Source organism: Mchenga conophoros, linkage group LG3 (assembly GCF_057382185.1).
Source record: "Mchenga conophoros isolate Kocher_MC1m ecotype Shallow Benthic linkage group LG3, M_conophoros_male_GT1.1, whole genome shotgun sequence".
Lineage (NCBI taxonomy): Eukaryota > Metazoa > Chordata > Actinopteri > Cichliformes > Cichlidae > Mchenga > Mchenga conophoros.
The window spans coordinates 38,957,548-38,979,142 of record NC_140528.1 but is presented as its reverse complement, the minus strand read 5'-3'; the positions used below and the strand labels follow the sequence as shown (position 1 = coordinate 38,979,142).

Below are 21,595 nucleotides of genomic sequence, written 5' to 3'. Positions count from 1 at the left end.
GCAGTTAATAAGAAGCTCGGTATACATACAAAAACAACACAGTATGAAACGTTTCCAGCGGTTAGTATCATGGTTGCTAGGCAACCTGGGCAGCGCGACGGAGCTCGACCGGCATTTCACAAGCCTCGCACTTCCGGCCTTAGCGGTCTTTGAGTACGCGGCCCTTGTGGACCGTTAAGGCTGCGTACTTTAAGGCTGCAGAACCTGAATTGGGATACAGCCTAAGGCTGTTCCAATTCTCAGCACCGGTCCTCTCTTTCCCTGAGTCCTTAGCAAATCTCCTTCCCACGATGACGTTTCCATCGAGGGCAAGAAAAAGAGCTTAGGAAAAGGAGATAGGCGCTACTTTTGAAATAACACCCCACGTGGTTACGTTGGTCTGCTTAGTCACGTGACCGCACAGCAACAAATCACAGCAGAGCCGGACAAGGAGGCGGAGCAAAGTGTGTGTGCAGGAGAGGAGTCGAGCAGAGAGCTGCTTTTTCATGAAACGGGAGTAAAGTAGTAAACTTACAGGAACATATACCACTACCAACGTTGGGATTAATTTCTGCATCGATCTGCACACCCTTGTCTCCTGGATCGTAGCCGAGATCAGCGTGAACCACGTGGGTCTCTGCTCCCTCATCTGTTTCTTAAGACTTCCAGCTTCATCACGGAGTTTCTCTCGGTTTGTGGGCTCATATAAAGGTAAGCACCGAGCCAACTTTAATGTGGGTTCAGTTTATGTTGTTGCTGTTAAGAATAATAGATTGCTTGGTATACACTGGAGTTAGACAGACTGTATAGTTTGTGATTGTCTGCAACATTATAATCTGGCGGTTGCTATGGGATAAGAATACATACAGAAAAATAGTCTTTGAATATGAACAAAGGGTGCAGGGCAGGAGAAGAGCCAACCCTTAGGACAGGAAGCCACAGGTACAAGCGTGGGGGAGGGCAATCAGCCTTTAGAATCCGGTTGTTCAGTCTGACGTCACTAGCCGTGTCTGACTGCGGTCAAGTGAGCCCTCACTTACGAAGTCGCAGTCAAGCTAGCCGCCCCACCAGCCGCACCTAAAATGTTGTTGCACTACTCTTACGGTATAGGTGCCGACTGGCTTAGAAACGCAGTGTTTTCTGTCCTGACACTATTTTACTTCACAATCCACTCCCAGTTTTGGTTAATCTCCACTTTCCCCCCTGTGATCCACAGCCCAAATTACTGTATGATTCAGAGAAAATTAACAATAAAATTTACCCAATTTACTCAACTATACTTTTAATGTCCTCATCTTTGAGCTCAGATTACAGGAAAACTGAAAGAGGTGACGCAGATATCTCACTGGATTCTGACTCTGGGTGACCCCCACTCTGCATGCTGTGATCCACAGCCAAAATTATTGTACAGTTTTTGAGAAAATTGATAGTAAAATCTTCCCATTTTGCTTTACTGTACTCTACATATTGACATCTTTGATCTCAGATTACAGGAAAACTATAAGAGGTGACACAGATATCTCACTGGATTCTGACTCTGGGGGACCCCCACTCTGCACCCTGTGATCCACAGCCAAAATTACTGTACGGATTTTGAGAAAATTGATAGTAAACTTTGCACAATTTACTCTACTGTACTCTATATATTCTCATCTTTGAGCTTAGATTACAGGAAAACTGTAAGAGGTGACGCAGATATCTCACTGGATTATGACTCTGGGTGACCCCCACTCTGCACCCTGTGATCCACAGCCAAAATTACTGTACAGTTTTTGAGAAAATTCATGGTAAAATCTTCCCATTTTGCTTTACTGTACTCTACATATTGACATCTTTGAGCTCTGATTACAGGAAAACTGTAAGAGGTGACGCAGATATTTCACTGGATTCTGAATCTAGGCTGTCGCCACTCTGCACCCTGTCATCCACAGCCAAAATTACTGTACAGTTTTTGAGAAAATTCATGGTAAAATCTTCCCATTTTGCTTTACTGTACTCTACATATTGACATCTTTGAGCTCTGATTACAGGAAAACTGTAAGAGGTGACGCAGATATTTCACTGGATTATGAATCTAGGCCATCTCCACTCTTCACCCTGTGATCCACAGCCAAAATTACTGTACGGATTTTGAGAAAATTGATAGTAAACGTTGCACAATTTACTCTACTGTACTCTATATATTCTCATCTTTGAGCTTAGATTACAGGAAAACTGTAAGAGGTGACACAGATATCTCACTGGATTATGACTCTGGGTGACCCCCACTCTGCACCCTGTGATCCACAGCAAAAATTACTGTATGGATTTTGAGAAAATTCATAGCAAAATCTTCCCATTTTGCTTTACTGTACTCTACATATTGACATCTTTGGCCTCAGATTACAGGAAAACTATAAGAGGTGACGCAGATATCTCACTGGATTCTGACTCTAGGCTGTCGCCACTCTTCACCCTGTGATCCACAGCCAAAATTACTGTACGGTTTTTGAGAAAATTGATAGTAAACTTTGCACAATTTACCCTACTGTACTTTTAATATCCTCGTCTTTAACCTCAGATTACAGGAAAACTGTAAGAGGTGACGCAGATATTTCACTGGATTATGAATCTAGGCCATCTCCACTCTGCACCCTGTGATCCACAGCCAAAATTACTGTATGGATTTTGAGAAAATTGATAGTAAAATCTTCCCATTTTGCTTCACTGTACTCTACATATTGACATCTTTGAGTTCCGATTACAGGAAAACTGTAAGAGGTGACGCAGATATTTCACTGGATTATGAATCTAGGCCATCTCCACTCTGCACCCTGTCATCCACAGCCAAAATTACTGTACAGTTTTGAGAAAATTGATAGTAAAATCTTCCCATTTTGCTTTACTGTACTCTACATATTGACATCTTTGAGTTCCGATTACAAGAAAACTGTAAGAGGTGACGCAGATATTTCACTGGATTCTGACTCTAGGCTGTCGCCACTCTTCACCCTGTGATCCACAGCAAAAATTACTGTACGGTTTTTGAGAAAATTGATAGTAAACTTTGCACAATTTACTCTACTGTACTCTATATATTCTCATCTTTGAGCTCAGATTACAGGAAAACTATAAGAGGTGACGCAGATATTTCACTGGATTCTGAATCTAGGCTGTCGCCACTCTTCACCCTGTCATCCACAGCCAAAATTACTGTACAGTTTTTGAGAAAATTCATGGTAAAATCTTCCCATTTTGCTTTACTGTACTCTACATATTGAGATCTTTGAGCTCCGATTACAGGAAAACTGTAAGAGGTGACGCAGATATTTCACTGGATTCTGAATCTAGGCAATCTCCACTCTTCACCCTGTGATCCACAGCCAAAATTACTGTACGGTTTTTGAGAAAATTGATAGTAAACTTTGCACAATTTACTCTACTGTACTTTTAATATCCTCGTCTTTAACCTCAGATTACAGGAAAACTGTAAGAGGTGACGCAGATATCTCACTGGATTATGACTCTGGGTGACCCCCACTCTGCACCCTGTGATCCACAGCAAAAATTACTGTATGGATTTTGAGAAAATTCATAGCAAAATCTTCCCATTTTGCTTTACTGTACTCTACATATTGACATCTTTGGCCTCAGATTACAGGAAAACTATAAGAGGTGACGCAGATATCTCACTGTATTCTGACTCTAGGCTGTCGCCACTCTTCACCCTGTGATCCACAGCCAAAATTACTGTACGGTTTTTGAGAAAATTGATAGTAAACTTTGCACAATTTACTCTACTGTACTTTTAATATCCTCGTCTTTAACCTCAGATTACAGGAAAACTGTAAGAGGTGACGCAGATATTTCACTGGATTATGACTCTGGGTGACCCCCACTCTGCACCCTGTGATCCACAGCAAAAATTACTGTACGGATTTTGAGAAAATTGATAGTAAACTTTGCACAATTTACTGTACTATACTCTATATATTCTCATCTTTGAGCTCAGATTACAGGAAAACTGTAAGAGGTGACGCAGATATTTCACTGGATTATGAATCTAGGCCATCTCCACTCTGCACCCTGTGATCCACAGCAAAAATTACTGTACGGATTTTGAGAAAATTGATATTAAAATCTTCCCATTTTGCTTCACTGTACTCTACATATTGACATCTTTGAGCTCCGATTACAGGAAAACTGTAAGAGGTGACGCAGATATTTCACTGGATTCTGACTCTAGGCTGTCGCCACTCTTCACCCTGTGATCCACAGCCAAAATTACTGTACGGTTTTTGAGAAAATTGATAGTAAACTTTGCACAATTTACTCTACTGTACTCTATATATTCTCATCTTTGAGCTTAGATTACAGGAAAACTGTAAGAGGTGACACAGATATCTCACTGGATTATGACTCTGGGTGACCCCCACTCTTCACCCTGTTATCCACAGCCCAAATTACTGTACGGATTTTTAGAAAATTGATAGTAAACTTTGCACAATTTACTGTACTATACTCTATATATTGACATCTTTGAGCTCAGATTACAGGAAAACTGTAAGAGGTGACGCAGATATCTCACTGGATTATGACTCTAGGCTGTCGCCACTCTTCACCCTGTGATCCACAGAAAAAATTACTGTACGGATTTTGAGAAAATTGATAGTAAACTTTGCACAATTTACTCTACTGTACTTTTAATATTCTCATCTTTGACCTCAGATTACAGGAAAACTATAAGAGGTGACGCAGATATCTCACTGGATTATGACTCTGGGTGACCCCCACTCTGCATGCTGTGATCCACAGCCAAAATTACTGTACGGATTTCTGATAAAATTAAATCCTATTCCATTACCAAACAAAATGAGTTCATTGAAGTATTTGCTTAACTACAAGAAATGTCTTTCCACACACAATTTAAATTTTTCAAAATGTCATTCACACACCACCTCAAGTATCAACTTCAGTTTTAGACATTATTTATTCAGTGCTTAATCACAACAATAGTCAACTTAAGGCACTTACATAATAAGTTAAACCTTACAATAATACATACAGAGAAAAACCCAACAATCATATGACCCCCTATGAGCAACAGTGGGAAGGAAAAACTCCCTTTTAACAGGAAGAAACCTCCGGCAGAACCAGGCTCAGGGAGGGGCGGCCATCTGCCTCAACCGGTCAGGGTGAGAAATTACATTTCTCAGATTACTGATTTCTCATATTACTACTACACAGTTTAGATACACTCAACAAAAATATAAACGCAACACCTTTGTTACTGCTCCCATTCCCCATGGGATGGACGTAGAGACCGAAAATTCATTCCAGATACACAATATAACCATCCCTCCCAAACAGTGGTCACAAATCAGTCCAAATGTGTGGTAGTGGGCACATCTGCCATATTGAGATAATCCATCCCACCTCACAGGTGTGCCACATCAGGATACTGATCTGACATCATGAGTAGTGCACAGGTGTACCTCAGACTGCCCACAACAAAAGGCCACCCTGGAATGTGCAGTTTTTTGCGCTATTGGGGGTCTGGGGACCCAGAACCGGTCAGTATCTGGTGTGACCACCATTTGCCTCATGCAGTGCAACACATCGTCGCATGGAGTCTATCAGATTGTCAATTGTGGCCTGTGGAATGTTGGTCCACTCCACTTCAATGGCTGTGCGAGGTTGTTGGATATTCGTGGGAACTGGTACACGCTGTCGTATACGCTGGTCAAGCACATCCCGAACATGCTCAATGGGTGACATGTCCGGTGAGTATGCTGGCCATGCAAGAACTGGGACATTCTCAGCTGCCATCTGCCCTGAACAATGTGAACCATGATTCATCCGTGAAGCGCACACCTCTCCAACGTGCCAGATGCCATCGAATGTGAGCATTTGCCCACACAAGTCTGTTACGGCGACGAGCTGGAGTCAGGTCAAGACCCCGATGAGGACGACGGGCATGCAGTTGAGCTTCCCTGAGACGGTTTCTGACAGTTTGTGCAGAAATTGTTTGGTTGTGCAAACCAATTGTTCCAGCAGCTGTCTGGGTGGCTGGTCTCAGACGATCTTGGAGGTGAACCTGCTGGATGTGGAGGTCCTGGGCTGGTGTGGTTACACGAGGTCTGCGGTTGTGAGGCCGGTTGGATGTGCTGCCATATTCTCTGAAACGCCTGTGGAGACGGCTTATGGTTGAGAAATGAACATTCAATGCACGGGCGACAGATCTGGTTGACATTCCTGCTGTCAGCATGCCAATTGCACGCTCCCTCATTGCTTGTGGCATCTGTGGCATTTTGCTGTGAGACAAAACTGCACATTCCAGGGTGGCCTTTTGTTGTGGGCAGTCTGAGGTACACCTGTGCACTACTCATGATGTCAGATCAGCATCCTGATGTGGCACACCTGTGAGGTGGGATGGATTATCTCAATATGGCAGATGTGCCCACTACCACACATTTGGACTGATTTGTGACCACTGTTTGGGAGGGATGGTTATATTGTGTATCTGGAATGAATTTTCGGTCTCTATGTCCATCCCATGGGGAATGGGAGCAGTAACAAAGGTGTTGCGTTTATATTTTTGTTGAGTGTATCTAAACTGTGTAGTAGTAATATGAGAAATCAGTAATCTGAGAAATGTAATTTCTCACCCTGACCGGTTGAGGCAGATGGCCGCCCCTCCCTGAGCCTGGTTCTGCCGGAGGTTTCTTCCTGTTAAAAGGGAGTTTTTCCTTCCCACTGTTGCTCATAGGGGGTCATATGATTGTTGGGTTTTTCTCTGTATGTATTATTGTAAGGTTTAACTTATTATGTAAGTGCCTTAAGTTGACTATTGTTGTGATTAAGCACTGAATAAATAATGTCTAAAACTGAAGTTGATACTTGAGGTGGTGTGTGAATGACATTTTGAAAAATTAAAATTGTGTGTGGAAAGACATTTCTTGTAGTTAAGCAAATACTTCAATGAACTCATTTTGTTTGGTAATGGAATAGGATTTAATTTCATCAGAAATCCGTACAGTAATTTTGGCTGTGGATCACAGGGTGCAGAGTGGGGGTCACCCAGAGTCATAATCCAGTGAGATATCTGCGTCACCTCTTACAGTTTTCCTGTAATCTAAGATCAAAGATGAGAATATTAAAAGTACAGTAGGGTAAATTGTGCAAAGTTTACTATCAATTTTCTCAAAATCCGTACAGTAATTTTGGCTGTGGATCACAGGGTGAAGAGTGGCGACAGACTAGAGTCAGAATACAGTGAAATATCTGCGTCACCTCTTATAGTTTTCCTGTAATCTGAGGCCAAAGATGTCAATATGTAGAGTACAGTAAAGCAAAATGGGAAGATTTTGCTATGAATTTTCTCAAAATCCATACAGTAATTTTGGCTGTGGATCACAGGGTGCAGAGTGGGGGTCACCCAGAGTCATAATCCAGTGAAATATCTGCGTCACCTCTTACAGTTTTCCTGTAATCTGAGGTTAAAGACGAGGATATTAAAAGTACAGTAGAGTAAATTGTGCAAAGTTTACTATCAATTTTCTCAAAAACCGTACAGTAATTTTGGCTGTGGATCACAGGGTGAAGAGTGGCGACAGCCTAGAGTCAGAATACAGTGAGATATCTGCGTCACCTCTTACAGTTTTCCTGTAATCTGAGCTCAAAGATGTCAATATGTAGAGTACAGTAAAGCAAAATGGGAAGATTTTACTATCAATTTTCTCAAAAACTGTACAGTAATTTTGGCTGTGGATCACAGCATGCAGAGTGGGGGTCACCCAGAGTCATAATCCAGTGAGATATCTGCGTCACCTCTTATAGTTTTCCTGTAATCTGAGCTCAAAAATGAGAATATATAGAGTACAGTAGAGTAAATTGTGCAAAGTTTACTATCAATTTTCTCAAAAACCATACAGTAATTTTTGCTGTGGATCACAGGGTGCAGAGTGGGGGTCACCCAGAGTCATAATCCAGTGAGATATCTGTGTCACCTCTTACAGTTTTCCTGTAATCTAAGCTCAAAGATGAGAATATATAGAGTACAGTAGAGTAAATTGTGCAAAGTTTACTATCAATTTTCTCAAAATTCGTACAGTAATTTTTGCTGTGGATCACAGGGTGCAGAGTGGGGGTCACCCAGAGTCATAATCCAGTGAAATATCTGCGTCACCTCTTACAGTTTTCCTGTAATCTGAGGTTAAAGACGAGGATATTAAAAGTACAGTAGAGTAAATTGTGCAAAGTTTACTATCAATTTTCTCAAAAACCGTACAGTAATTTTGCTGTGGATCACAGGGTGAAGAGTGGCGACAGCCTAGAGTCAGAATACAGTGAGATATCTGCGTCACCTCTTATAGTTTTCCTGTAATCTGAGGCCAAAGATGTCAATATGTAGAGTACAGTAAAGCAAAATGGGAAGATTTTACTATCAATTTTCTCAAAAACTGTACAGTAATTTTGGCTGTGGATCACAGCATGCAGAGTGGGGGTCACCCAGAGTCAGAATCCAGTGAGATATCTGCGTCACCTCTTATAGTTTTCCTGTAATCTGAGCTCAAAGATGAGAATATATAGAGTACAGTACAGTAAATTGTGCAAAGTTTACTATCAATTTTCTCAAAAACCGTACAGTAATTTTTTCTGTGGATCACAGGGAGAAGAGTGGCGACAGCCTAGAGTCATAATCCAGTGAAATATCTGCGTCACCTCTTACAGTTTTCCTGTAATCTGAGGTTAAAGACGAGGATATTAAAAGTACAGTAGAGTAAATTGTGCAAAGTTTACTATCAATTTTCTCAAAAACCGTACAGTAATTTTGGCTGTGGATCACAGGGTGAAGAGTGGCGACAGCCTAGAGTCAGAATCCAGTGAGATATCTTCGTCACCTCTTATAGTTTTCCTGTAATCTGAGGCCAAAGATGTCAATATGTAGAGTACAGTAAAGCAAAATGGGAAGATTTTGCTATGAATTTTCTCAAAATCCATACAGTAATTTTTGCTGTGGATCACAGGGTGCAGAGTGGCGACAGCCTAGATTCATAATCCAGTGAAATATCTGCGTCACCTCTTATGGTTTTCCTGTAATCTGAGCTCAAAAATGAGAATATATAGAGTATAGTACAGTAAATTGTGCAAAGTTTACTATCAATTTTCTCAAAATCCGTACAGTAATTTTTGCTGTGGATCACAGGGTGCAGAGTGGGGGTCACCCAGAGTCATAATCCAGTGAAATATCTGCGTCACCTCTTACAGTTTTCCTGTAATCTGAGGTTAAAGACGAGGATATTAAAAGTACAGTAGAGTAAATTGTGCAAAGTTTACTATCAATTTTCTCAAAAACCGTACAGTAATTTTGGCTGTGGATCACAGGGTGAAGAGTGGCGACAGCCTAGAGTCATAATCCAGTGAGATATCTGCGTCACCTCTTACAGTTTCCCTGTAATCTGAGCTCAAAGATGAGAATATATAGAGTACAGTAGAGTAAATTGTGCATATTTACTATGGATTTTCCCAAAAACCGTACAGTAATTTTGGCTGTGGATCACAGGGTGCAGAGTGGAGATGGCCTAGATTCATAATCCAGTGAAATATCTGCATCACCTCTTACAGTTTTTCTGTAATCTGAGCTTAAAGATGAGAATATATAGAGTGTAGTACAGTAAATTGTGCAAAGTTTACTATCAATTTTCTCAAAATCCGTACAGTAATTTTTGCTGTGGATCACAGGGTGCAGAGTGGCGACAGCCTAGATTCATAACCCAGTGAAATATCTGCGTCACCTCTTACAGTTTTCCTGTAATCGGAGCTCAAAGATGTCAATGTATAAAGTACAGTAAAGCAAAATGGGAAGATTTTGCTATGAATTTTCTCAAAATCCATACAGTAATTTTTGCTGTGGATCACAGGGTGCAGAGTGGGGGTCACCCAGAGTCATAATCCAGTGAGATATCTGCGTCACCTCTTACAGTTTTCCTTTAATCTAAGCTCAAAGATGAGAATATATAGAGTACAGTAGAGTAAATTGTGCAAAGTTTACTATCAATTTTCTCAAAAACCGTACAGTAATTTTTGCTGTGGATCACAGGGTGCAGAGTGGGGGTCCCCCAGAGTCAGAATCCAGTGAAATATCTGTGTCACCTCTTACAGTTTTCCTGTAATCAGAGCTCAAAGATGTCAATATGTGGAGTACAGTAAAGCATAATGGGAAGATTTTGCTATGAATTTTCTCAAAATCCATACAGTAATTTTTGCTGTGGATCACAGGGTGAAGAGTGGCGACAGCCTAGAGTCAGAATCCAGTGAAATATCTGCGTCACCTCTTACAATTTTCCTGTAATCGGAGCTCAAAGATGTTAATATGTGGAGTACAGTAAAGCACAATGGGAAGATTTTGCTATGAATTTTCTCAAAATCCGTACAGTAATTTTGGCTGTGGATCACAGGGTGCAGAGTGGGGGTCACCCAGAGTCATAATCCAGTGAAATATCTGCGTCACCTCTTACAGTTTTCCTGTAATCTGAGGTCAAAGATGAGGACATTAAAAGTGTAGTTGAGTAAATTGGGTAAATTTTATTGTTAATTTTCTCTGAATCATACAGTAATTTGGGCTGTGGATCACAGGGGGGAAAGTGGAGATACACTAAAAATGGGAGTGGATTGTGAAGTAAAATAGTGTCAGGACACAAAACACTGCGTTTCTAAGCCGGTTTTCATCCATACCGTAATATACGTAAGAGTAGTGCAACCACATTTTCGGTGCGGCTGGCGGGGCGGCTAGCTTGACTGCGACTTCGTAAGTGAGGGCTCACTTGACCGCAGTCGTGTACTGGGTCTAAACTCTGCTGCAGGTCCATATATAAAACGATCACTATGGCATTACTGAGAGTTGAAAAACTGTCTAAAGTCTTTCATCGTTAATAAAATGATCAGCGTTCTGCTCTACCAGGTGTAACAATTGAGTTTAACATCCAGGCATCCATGAAAACGGAATTTATGACATTTAACGGAGTTAGAAGTTAGCAGGGAGTTAGCTCGCTAGCTTCTATCTAAATACAATATAGCATGTCCTGACTGCGGGGTTTTGGAAACAAATTAAAACGTACAGCTCTGCTATCACTTCCAGCATAAATGAAGACAGAAAACTAAACAGCAGTGACGTTTGTAGGGTTACTGAAGTTGGGCTAGCTGGTATATAATGATGTGCTACGTGACCGCTAGCGACACAGCTATGTTAGCATAATATAAACAAGCTAACTTTTTTTCCACTCGAAAAAAGTTAATGTGAGTGTTCTCAGTGGTCAGGAACAAATGTAATCGCATGGCAGGATGCTGTAAAAGGACCAAACTTCAGCCAGGAGAACAACTGAGATAATCCATCCACAATACGAGGTTAGTCATTCATATACTGCTGCATGGGCTGGGCTGTAGTTACATCCTAAGGTTTTAAAAACTGAGCTTAAATAAATGATTAGCGGTAATAAAAGCCGAGGGAGGTCAACAGTGATCGCTGACTGTTTTAGGAGCTTTTTGAGATCAAATAGAAAAAAATACATAACATTAAACATGTTAACAACACAAAAGCTATATTAAACGCAGACTACTTTAGACCCGGAAGTAGGATTCGTCGCGTCATCACTGAACAACCCGATAGGACTTCATAGGGCTTTGGAGTTGACGTCATGCCGCAATTTTTGAGCTCAGATTACAGGAAAACTGTCAGAGGTGACGCAGATATCTCACTGGATTATGACTCTAGGCTGTCGCCACTCTTCACCCTGTGATCCACAGAAAAAATTACTGTACGGAGATGGACTTACACACTTGCTTTACTTCTCTCGGGATAACTTTGTCGGAGATGAAATGCCAGGTTACTAGCGAAGCTCCAAATGCTATTCAGACCACCAACAGGTCCCGCATGCCACAGCTGCTCTATCACGTGATGCATACTGCTCCGACGTGCTAACGTTCTGAGGTGAGTTACAGCGTGTTGCAAGTTTTGTGAGTTGCTTTCGTGATATTTAATGGATCGGATTACATTTTTTATTTTTCTCCGATATCCGATCCAGTAATTTAGGTCAGTATCGGACCGATACGTAATATCGGATCGGTCCATCTCTAATATATATATATATATATATATAGCTTTTGTGTTGTTAACATGTTTAATGTTATGTATTTTTTTCTATTTGATCTCAAAAAGCTCCTAAAACAGTCAGCGATCACTGTTGACCTCCCTCGGCTTTTATTACCGCTAATCATTTATTTAAGCTCAGTTTTTAAAACCTTAGGATGTAACTATATACACACACATATATACACACACATATATACACACATATATATATATATATATATATATATATATATATATATATATATATATATATATATATATATATATATATATATATATATACATATATATATATATACATATATATATACATATATATATATATATATATATATATATATATATATATATATATGTATATGTATATGTATATATATATATATATATGTATATATATATATATATATATGTATATATATATATATATATATACATATATATATATATATATATATATATATGTATATTAGGGGTGCAACGATACACAAAATTCACGGTTCGGTTCGATACTTTGGTGTCACGGTTCGATATTTTTTCGATACAAAACAATGTTCATGCATTTTTAATTTGTCATTTATTAAAATTATAAATATATATTTTAACTCAAAAGTACAGTTTTTAAATTTAACCCTAACCCTTGTGCGTGTTTTTTATTTTGACAGCGAATGCGCACCTGTGGACCACTTATGTGCAGCCCTGGTTATTTAGCTCATCATATTGCAGCCACAGAAATTCTTTTGTCCATATAAACCATAAAGCTGCACTTTCTTTTTGCCTTATAGTCTGATTTGTCATAACTTCTCTGTTTTGTGGTAAGCTTTTCTTTGGCTGTCACTTCTTCACCCTGACCTGTCTTATTTGGCTCAGCAGAACTGAAATGCTTTTACACACTCACTCACATAAGCTCAGCGATTCTCTGCGCGATCAACCTCTCACATGTTTAAGCTTGCTGCGGGAGATTTCACTTGTCATGTTTGCATAGTAAGCTAACGATTAATAAGACGGTGTCAGAGGAATTGGTGCACAAATTATCATCACTCACAGATCAGTGCTGTGGCTCTCTATACACAGTTCGCACGATTGCAAAGTGAAAGCAAAAAAACAAGCGCAAATTCAAACGCGACTTCAATATGTCACATATTGACAGTGGCTCACCGATGCCAATGACATAATTACCCAGCTACATTTCTGAAAGAATGCAAAAGCAGTGACATATATTTTTCCTACAATAGCCCGACGGGCAGGGAAGAGATAGATTTTGGTAGGCCGACTGAAAAAATCGCTAGCTCCGGGACGTCGGGCTAGCGATATTGCAAGCCCTGTATCTGATTGAGGAATCACTCATCTTTGGAAAAGAGAGTTTATTACAGAGAAATGGCTCTTTCCAAAATAAAAGCTATACTATCCGCTTCTTCTGGGCTATATTCTCAGCCGCATATTAAACATATAAGGAGAATCATGTGCTAACAGCTGTCTAAATGACTCGGCTAAAGTTCGTAGCATGCTTGCTTTTTTTTGTCTGCTTCCACTTGTCTTTGCACTAGGATGATGTCGGCGTAAATGTGCAGTCATATTCGTTGTGTTCCCACTAGTGCTTTCAGGTTAATCTCGATGAAATGACCTTAACGCCACAATACGGCAAATCTCCGTTAACGAGCTACCGCCGATCGCTCCGTGCATGGGGCTAGACGGCCAACACGTTAACGAGCTAACTGCGCTAACACACTAGTTCCCACCCATGTAATTGAGCATTGCATGGCACATCCAACATACTGTTTTACTTTAGTCCATGACTCGCTTACCTTCAGGGTCATACGTCACATGAAAACCAAAATAATTCCAAATGCCAGATCTGAATGAGAGTGGGGGAGGTCCATGTTGCGAGGAGAGCTTAACTTTCTGTCTCGCTAACTTGCCCTGCGCTCTTCCTTCTGATGATGCTGTCTGTGTTGAGCGCTCAGTGGATCTGCGCTGGACAGTGCAGCCTAGGCGGAGTATTCGAACGCAGATTCACTGAGCGCTCAACACAGACAGCATCGTCAGAAGGAAAGTTGATAAAATTTTAATAATACAATTTTATCAACAATAATATTGTTCGATACATATGCGTACTGAACCGAAAGCACTGTATCGAACGGTTCAATATCGATACGAATATCGTTGCACCCCTAATATATATATATATATATATATATATATATATATATATATATATATACACACACACACACAGTGGGGCAAAAAAGTATTTAGTCAGCCACCGATTGTGCAAGTTCCCCCACCTAAAATGATGACAGAGGTCAGTAATTTGCACCAGAGGTACACTTCAACTGTGAGAGACAAAATGTGAAAAAAAAATCCATGAATTCACATGGTAGGATTTGTAAAGAATTTATTCGTAAATCAGGGTGGAAAATAAGTATTTGGTCAATAACAAAAATACAACTCAGTTCTTTGTAACATAACCTTTGTTGGCAATAACAGAGGTCAAACGTTTACTATAGGTCTTTACCAGGTTTGCACACACAGTAGCTGGTATTTTGGCCCATTCCTCCATGCAGATCTTCTCGAGAGCAGTGATGTTTTGGGGCTGTCGCCGAGCAACACGGACTTTCAACTCCCGCCACAGATTTTCTATGGGGTTGAGGTCTGGAGACTGGCTAGGCCACTCCAGGACTTTCAAATGCTTCTTACGGAGCCACTCCTTTGTTGTCCGGGCGGTGTGTTTTGGATCATTGTCATGTTGGAAGACCCAGCCTCGTTTCATCTTCAAAGTTCTCACTGATGGAAGGAGGTTTTGGCTCAAAATCTCACGATACATGGCCCCATTCATTCTGTCCTTAACACGGATCAGTCGTCTTGTCCCCTTGGCAGAAAAACAGCCCCATAGCATGATGTTTCCACCCCCATGCTTCACAGTAGGTATGGTGTTCTTGGGATGCAACTCAGTATTCTTCGTCCTCCAAACACGACGAGTTGAGTTTATACCAAAAAGTTCTACTTTGGTTTCATCTGACCACATGACATTCTCCCAATCCTCTGCTTTATCATCCATGTGCTCTCTGGCAAACTTCAGACGGGCCTGGACATGCACTGGCTTCAGCAGCGGAACACGTCTGGCACTGCGGGATTTGATTCCCTGCCGTTGTAGTGTGTTACTGATGGTGACCTTTGTTACTTTGGTCCCAGCTCTCTGCAGGTCATTCACCAGGTCCCCCCGTGTGGTTCTGGGATCTTTGCTCACCGTTCTCATGATCATTTTGACCCCACGGGATGAGATCTTGCGTGGAGCCCCAGATCGAGGGAGATTATCAGTGGTCTTGTATGTCTTCCATTTTCTGATGATTGCTCCCACAGTTGATTTCTTCACACCAAGCTGCTTGCCTATTGTAGATTCACTCTTCCCAGTCTGGTGCAGGTCTACAATACTTTTCCTGGTGTCCTTCGAAAGCTCTTTGGTCTTGGCCATGGCGGAGTTTGGAGTCTGACTGTTTGAGGCTGTGGACAGGTGTCTTTTATACAGATGATGAGTTCAAACAGGTGCCATTCATACAGGTAACGAGTGGTGGACAGAAAAGCGTCTTACAGAAGACGTTACAGGTCTGTGAGAGCCAGAGATTTTCCTTGTTTGAGGTGACCAAATACTTATTTTCCACTCTGATTTACGAATAAATTCTTTACAAATCCTACCATGTGAATTCATGGATTTTTTTTTCACATTCTGTCTCTCACAGTTGAAGTGTACCTCTGGTGCAAATTACTGACCTCTGTCATCATTTTAGGTGGGGGAACTTGCACAATCGGTGGCTGACTAAATACTTTTTTGCCCCACTGTATTTGTGTACATGACAGCATTGCTGTCCAGCATTGTGTTTATCAAAACTCTTTTTACAAATCCTGCTGTGTGTGTGTCCCCCAGGTGATTAACAGGAGGAGAAGAGTCTGGTGGTGCAACGGAGGAACAATTTCATCCATTTGGACTCAGCTCAGCCACTACAGAGGAAACAATCAATGACTTCAACACAAAAGGTGAGAAAAATATCACAGTTACAATTAGGGATGCACCGATACTGGTATCGGGGCCGATACTGTAAAATGTGTGTGTACTCATACTCGTAAAAGTTAAGCGATACCATGAACCGATAATAATGTAGCCCGGATGGGAATTTGGGAGTAGATACTCATAATTCCCATGAACTTAAACGCCACTGTAACATAAGGTGTTCACAGTTGATGTTATGTGATGTAACTGTACCCAGAATGTAATTTGCCCTGTAATATGTCACAAGGTAAATACAGGTAATTAGAGCAATCAAACTGTTATGTTAATCATAAAGTATTATTTTATGGTATGTAACTCTGAATGGAGTTTAAATATTGTTCAGAGTTCTAATTTCTTGTAACAGAAGTTACAAGAAAATACAAAGATCATATTTTATAAGCATACATTGAAACAACAATATCATCAGTTGAACTTGAAATTTCTTATGCGTGAAAGATTTTCTCTGCTGATCAATGTCATTTTCATTACAACTCTCATTGTAGCATATCATTGTAATGTGATACTGCCACCAGAAGGTGGTGGAAACACACCAACAATGTGTTTGTTGACATGTTTGATTCAACCAATGGAGGGAGTTTCAGTTTGTTCCACGACTGCATTTCACTCACTGCCTCTGTTTGTATCTCTGTCACTGCAGGACCAACATGGAGCGAAAAGTCAGCGCTTTCAGGAGGCTGACAAACCACACAGAAGAAAGGGAGAGAAAACCTACAGCTGTGATGAGTGTGGAAAGTCTTTTACCGGGGGTGGAAACTTAAAAAGACACCAAGTCATCCACAGTGGATTTAAACCATACAGCTGTGACTTGTGTGGAAAGTCTTTTACCGGGGGTGGAAACTTAAAAAGACACCAAGTCATCCACAGTGGAGTTAAACCTTACAGCTGTGACTTCTGTGGAAAGTCTTTTACCCAGGCTGGAGACTTAAAAAGACACCAAGTCATCCACAGTGGAGTTAAACCTTACAGCTGTGACTTGTGTGGAAAGTCTTTTACCCTGGCTGGACACTTGAAAAAACACCAACTCATCCACAGTGGATTTAAACCTTACAGCTGTGACTTCTGTGGAAAGTCTTTTACCCAGGCTGTAAGCTTAAAAAGACACCAACTCATCCACAGTGGAGTTAAACCGTACAGCTGTGACTTGTGTGGAAAGTCTTTTACCGGGGGTGGAAACTTAAAAACACACCAACTCATCCACAGTGGATTTAAACCTTACAGCTGTGAGTTGTGTGGAAAGTCTTTTACCCAGGCTGTAAACTTAAAAACACACCAACTCATCCACAGTGGAGTTAAACCGTACAGCTGTGACTTGTGTGGAAAGTCTTTTACCGGGGGTGGAAACTTAAAAACACACCAACTCATCCACAGTGGAGTTAAAGCGTACAGCTGTGACTTGTGTGGAAAGTCTTTTACCGACGGTGGAAACTTAAAAAGACACCAACTCATCCACAGTGGATTTAAACCTTACAACTGTGAGTTGTGTGGAAAGTATTTTACCCAGGCTGGAAGCTTAAAAAAACACCAACTCATCCACAGTGGATTTAAAGCACACAACTGTGAGTTGTGTGGTAAGGCTTTTGCTCTAAATAGCGACTTACAGAGGCATCTAGTTACCCACTCTGGAATTAAGGCGTAGAGGTGCGACTTTTGTGGAAAAAGTTTCAGTGACAAACAGTACCGAAATATTCACCTACGGATTCACACTGGAATTGATGTTTCCTGCTGTGACCAGTGTGGGAAACTGTTTACAACAGATGCACAGTTACAACAACACACTGAGGAGAGACCTTATAAATGTGACCTGTGTGAGAAGACTTTTAAAGCTCCACATCAGCTGAAAAAGCACCAACAGATCCACACCAGAAAGTAACTCTAGAAGTGCAGTTACTGTGAGGATGTATTTATGTTTTATCTTGTAATTTTAACCTGATTGTTTGGAAAAAGTCTGATCAGTAAACTTATGGAGTTATACTGAATGAACTGTTTGGAAAAATGAAGAAGTAACCTGAGTTTTATAGTGTAAACAGTAAAATTTAATTGGACGTTGGCAGAGATGCTTTTTATTTCAGGCGACGTTCAGGATAAAAACGTTGAAGGAATTCCCTGACATACAATGTCTTTGTTTAGAAGTGGAGAGAAGCACACTGATCCATTTCTCAACCCTGTCGTCACTGTGGTGGTGGGAAAGCGTTTCTCTTTAACTTTTGTGGAAAAACCTCCAATCACGAACGGGACCTAAAACCACATCAACGTAGCCACACTGGAGACAAAATGAACTACTGCAAAGAATGTGGGAGGGGCTTCCACACACCAAGTACATTAAAAATATGTCTGTGAAGGTTCTCAGTCATCCAGGTCATCGTAGTCAAAGGAGCTTGCAAAGAAAAGCGTCTGGACTTCTTTAAGTTGCTTGAAGACGTTTCACCTCTCATCCGAGAAGCTTCTTCAGTTCTAAGGTCAAATGGTGGAGAGTCCCAGATAAAAACCTAGTGGGAGTGACCCCCACAGAGGGACAAAAGGATCCCCTGATGATCCTCTAATCACCTGAGCCAAGGTGTGAAATTGGGTGTGGGACCCAATCAGCCAGAGTTTCGGGTGTGTTCATTGTGAAACCTGGCCCCACCTTGTCATGCGAATTCCTGAGGTCAGATGGCCCAGGATGTGAGTGGGCGTTAAGGCGTCTGGGAAGGGATCTCAAAACTGGATTATAGATGGCAGAGAGTTGGTGTCGTAAACCCCCGCCTCTGTTCAAAGATGGTCGCTCACAGTGGACGTAGATGGCTTCTTTCACTCCTCTTTCAAACCATCTGTCCTCTCTGTCCAAAATGTGAACATTGGCATCCTTGAAAGAGTGTCCTTTATCCTTAAGATGCAGATGGACTGCTGAGTCTTGTCCTGTGTGAGTCTTGTCCTTTGACTACATTAAAAATACATGACCTCTTCCACAGTGTGGTCAAAAAGCACATCTGTGACCAGTGTGGGTCATCCTTCACCACTGCAGGAGGGACACCATACAAGTGCAGACACTGTGACAAAAGCTTCTCACAATCAGGTCATCGTAACAAACATGAACATACACACATGGAAGTGAACTTCAGCTGTGACCAGTGTGACAAGAGCTTCAGGAATCTCAGTTCATACTCCGAACACAAACGATCCCACGCTGTAAATAAACTGTTTCACTGTTACCTATGTGCAAAAACATTCACTTCATTATCTGCTCTGTGCAAACATCAGCCTGATCATGCAGGACTGAAATCACTGGATCACAATGAATCTGAAGAGAGAGAAAGATCCTCTTCTGGTTTCAGGCTCAGACTTAAAAACCTTGAGATCAGGCTCCACAGAGTTCAGATGGAATCTCCTGTAAAGAGTGTCAGCTGATGCCACACTTGGATCTGATGAGGTAGCTCTGATTTCTGGAGCTGCAGTGAATAATCCTGAATGTTACATTTAGGAAGCTGCATGTATAGATATGCATATCAAGTTTATTTTTTTTCCTTTGAGGGATTTTAATTCTCTAAAATGTTTTCCTTGTTATATTTTGATCTTTGTTCCCTTAGGACACAGTAGTGTTTAGTAGTTGTACTTGTTACTGTATTATTAAAGTTATAGGAATGTCTTTTTTACCAAACTAATAATGTATCAGAATTGCAGATATTGATATATATTTCAATTTCTTTCATTTGAACTTTCTTAGTGTTTCCAAAATTAACTTTTTTTTAATGTATTCATTTAATGTGTTACCTCTGTTAAATTTCAATTCTTCATTCATATTTAATCTTTTGCTGAGGTAAAATCTTCTCTTAAATCATTTTCTCCCAAAACTACAAATGTTTTCACAGCAGTTGCTCTTAAAACCTCCAAAAATGAACTAAATCTGTCCACCAGCTTTGAAACAACACCTGCTGTGACTTTATGTCCAGAAAAAAAGAAACTCAAGCTGAACTGGTTTTGGGCTGTACTTCCATGTAATGCCAGTTTGTACCAGAAGATGGAGCAGTGAGTCAGTGTAACCTTTATTCAATTAGGCAAAGAACACAATCTTATTCACAGTGGCAGCAAAGAAATGTTGAAAGTTAAAAACAGCAGCACACATCAGAACCATTTTAAAGATCACAGGTGACTACTTTTACTTAATTCAAATTCTGTTAAACCTCTATTTTTTGCTCCTCCTTTCACTTTAATGTATTTAGTCCTTGAAGTCCACATGTTGTTTTTTTAATGAATTTTGATCCACATGTTCTGCAGCTGTTTTCTTGTTGATTTGAAGTTTGTATTATGAAATCCTGATAATGTTAAAGTGTTAGTTATATTTGATGAAGTCTGTGTAGAGTTTATCTTATTAAACAGTTTGGTGTGAAAAATAAAGAAATGGTCTCAGAACAAGTAGTTTGACCCATTATTTCCGATTCAAACTAATTTAACTGTTTTCAGTGGTACATGTGGAGGTTTATCACAGGAGGCGACTTGGCTGTTCTCCACTCACACTGAAGAAGGATCCTGCAGCTAATTAAAAACTCTAAAATGATCTTGAAGGAAAATTTGTTTGATTTTTCTTAAAAACATGCTGTTGGCGGTTTGCAGTTGCAATGCAGGATCGTGCTGCTGCTCGTCTACAGGACTCTCATGGAGCACCACTTTGAAACTTTGTAACTCTCTCTGCAAAATACAATATATAAAGACCAATGCTGGGCAATTAATTATATAGTTACTTCTTCAAAAAGTTTCTGAGTATTGCAAACAACAAAGATTTTGCAGCTGTTTATCTAAAAATGCTGCTAAGGGATTTTTTTTTAAACAAACATAAAATATTTACAGAACAATCAGGTGTTCTGCATCAAATCTGATGCCACACAAATTATTTGTGCCTCTCCAAAAAATAATTTCTGTCCACTATGAGATAAAGGAGAACATCAAAAGCCTGATACCTGCAGGCCTGACAACAGGAGATGTATCACTCCTGTAACATTTAGCAGCCGCCTCATTGTTCTGACACACACAACAAAACTATTGACTACACTACACACTAACTATACAAGATTTGCGCTAAACGTTGCAAATCTCACATCTCAAAACACTGCCGTCACTCCTAAATTTTCCTCTTCTTAACAACTTCCGTTTCTTAACAACCAAATGCCATGTTTTGATTGGTCGGCATGGTACATTTTTTGACCAATGGGAAAGGGTGGGGTGTTTTGGTTTTGTCTTTGCTCACAGGCGGAGAGTGCTTTATAACGTTTTCTTTATAAAATGCCGTTTTTACCATTTCTTCCCCCAGTAAATATAAACAACAATATTCTGGAAGAAAACCAAACACTGGATTTTTTTTTAATCACAACTCTGTTTTTTATGTGGCCTATCAACACAATTTGAAAACTGGTATAAAGTCCACTCTTTTTACGTCACTTGTTCCATCTGTC

The 21,595-nt window shown here is 40.5% G+C and overlaps 1 protein-coding gene across 1 annotated transcript; it reads left to right on the top strand.

Annotated features, from left to right (window-relative positions):
• Positions 1–495: 495 nt before the first annotated feature.
• On the top strand, positions 496–20,561 carry LOC146578560 (uncharacterized). Its single transcript, XM_085268730.1, has 3 exons — positions 496–690; positions 16,029–16,138; positions 16,810–20,561. The coding sequence occupies exons 2-3, from the start codon at positions 16,121–16,123 to the stop codon at positions 17,806–17,808; spliced, it is 1,017 nt and encodes a 338-aa protein (XP_085124856.1). The 5' UTR covers positions 496–690; positions 16,029–16,120; the 3' UTR covers positions 17,809–20,561.
• The last annotated feature ends 1,034 nt before the right edge of the window (positions 20,562–21,595 follow it).